General features: G+C 35.4%; 1 protein-coding gene across 1 annotated transcript; it reads left to right on the plus strand.

Moving 5' to 3' along the window:
• Positions 1–485: 485 nt before the first annotated feature.
• LOC140431613 (uncharacterized) lies at positions 486–1,667 on the plus strand (the record flags this gene model as incomplete). The annotated part of the gene is made up of 1 exon (XM_072519508.1): positions 486–1,667. A coding segment is annotated over exon 1 (1,182 nt), but the record flags the coding sequence as incomplete, so codon positions are not given.
• Between the last annotated feature and the right edge of the window lie 243 nt (positions 1,668–1,910).

A 1,910-nucleotide genomic window follows, 5' to 3' on the forward strand; every position in this document is an offset into this window, starting at 1 on the left:
CATATTCAACAGAATTTGGCTTTACTACCAATGGCCAGCTAGTTGGTCAAATGCAATAGTCATTCCTTTCCTTAAAACTAATAAACCTAAATATGACCCAGAATCATATCGACCCATATCTCTGACATCGACAACCTGCAAATTACTAGAAAATATTGTTAACTCCAGACTCTCATGGGTTTTAGAAAATTCTAATTTCTTAATCTCCGAGCAAAATGGCTTTAGAAAAGATCGGTCACCCACAGACAACATTTTAGATTTGGAAAGTGAAATACATAAAGCTCTTGCTACAAACCAAAAATATGTTGCTATATTTTTTGACTTAGAACGTACATTTAATAAAGCTTGGAAATACAACATTTTAAGACAACTTCATAAATGGAATATTCAAGGTCACTGCCTTGCTTTCATCCAAAACTTTTTAAATAACAGATCTTTTCAAGTAAAAATAAATAATATCTTTTCAAATATTTATAGTTTGGAAAATGGTACACCCCAAGGATCCATATTTAGTCCAACACTATTTCTGGGTAGCAATAAACGACATCATCAAAAACATTCAAGCACCCTTACAGGCTCGTTTATACGCTGATGACCTAGTGGTATCTATTGAAGGTAAAAATATTTCCTCAATGTCATCAATCCTTCAAAACGTTTTAGATACTCTCGAAAATTGGTCCAACTTTACAGGTTTTCAATTTTCAGTAGAAAAATCAATAGGAGTCGTATTCTCTTCAAGTTCCTTGCCACAACCTCCTAACCTAAGAATGTATAAGAAACAGCTGGAGTTTAGAGATCACCACAAATTCTTGGGTTTAATCTTCGATTCAAAGTTAACATGGAAAAATCACATCTCAGAACTAATCCTTTCCTGCAATAAAAGATTAAATGTTTTAAGATCTCTCTGTAATAAAAACTGGGGCTCAGACCAATCCACTCTACTCCTTCTGTATAAATTTTTAATACGTTCTAAGCTAGATTATGGAGCAATTGCCTATTCCACTGCTAATAAATCTCTACTGAAATCATTAGATATTATTCATAACAAAAGTCTTAGATTAATCTTAAGGGCTTTCCCAACTACACCTGTATCCAGCATTTATGCTCTTTTAGGAGAACCATCGCTACATCACCGCCGCATGTACCTCGCTCTATCACATGCAGCCTCAGTCGCGAGCAATACTTCAAAACCAATACATCAAAACACTTTTACAAATAAATATTTAAACTTATTCCAAGATATTCGCTATACTAAAAAACCATATTACGAAAGAATTAAATCCATTGTTCAAAACCTAAACAATAATTTTCCGGAGGTTTTCTCCTCGGATATTAAATACCCCGAGCCTTGGCTGATCGATATTCCAACTTGCGATGCATCTCTAGAGTATTTAGATAAATCTAATACACATCATTCTCTAATTCGGTCCAAGTTTGAGGCCCTCATAAATAAGTACCCCGACTACCATAAAATCTACACAGATGCATCTAAATCCGAAGACGGAGTGGGGGCATCAATCGTTTCTTCAGAGAACAATCTTCTTTTCCGTTTACCCCCAGCATGCAGCACATATTCAGCTGAACTCTATGCCATATACCGTGCTGTAAAACTTCTTAACGAGCTAACACTCACAAAAGCCCTGATTATAACAGATTCCCTTAGCTCTGTAAATTCATTAAAACACATTTTTCCCAAACATCCTTTTGAAAAGTTGCTAAAATACCAGCTTTCCCAAGCTCATGAACATGGAAGAAGCGTCCAATTTTTATGGGTTCCCTCACACGTTGGAATAACAGGAAATGAAGAAGCTGACAGGATTGCACGAGAGGCAATTTTAAGTGATTTGTCGGAGCCGATAGACAAGTGTGTTTCCACTGACTTAAAAGCTTATTTTAAAAATAAAGTGTTG

Source organism: Diabrotica undecimpunctata, unplaced genomic scaffold (assembly GCF_040954645.1).
Source record: "Diabrotica undecimpunctata isolate CICGRU unplaced genomic scaffold, icDiaUnde3 ctg00001496.1, whole genome shotgun sequence".
Classification (NCBI taxonomy): Eukaryota; Metazoa; Arthropoda; class Insecta; order Coleoptera; family Chrysomelidae; genus Diabrotica; species Diabrotica undecimpunctata.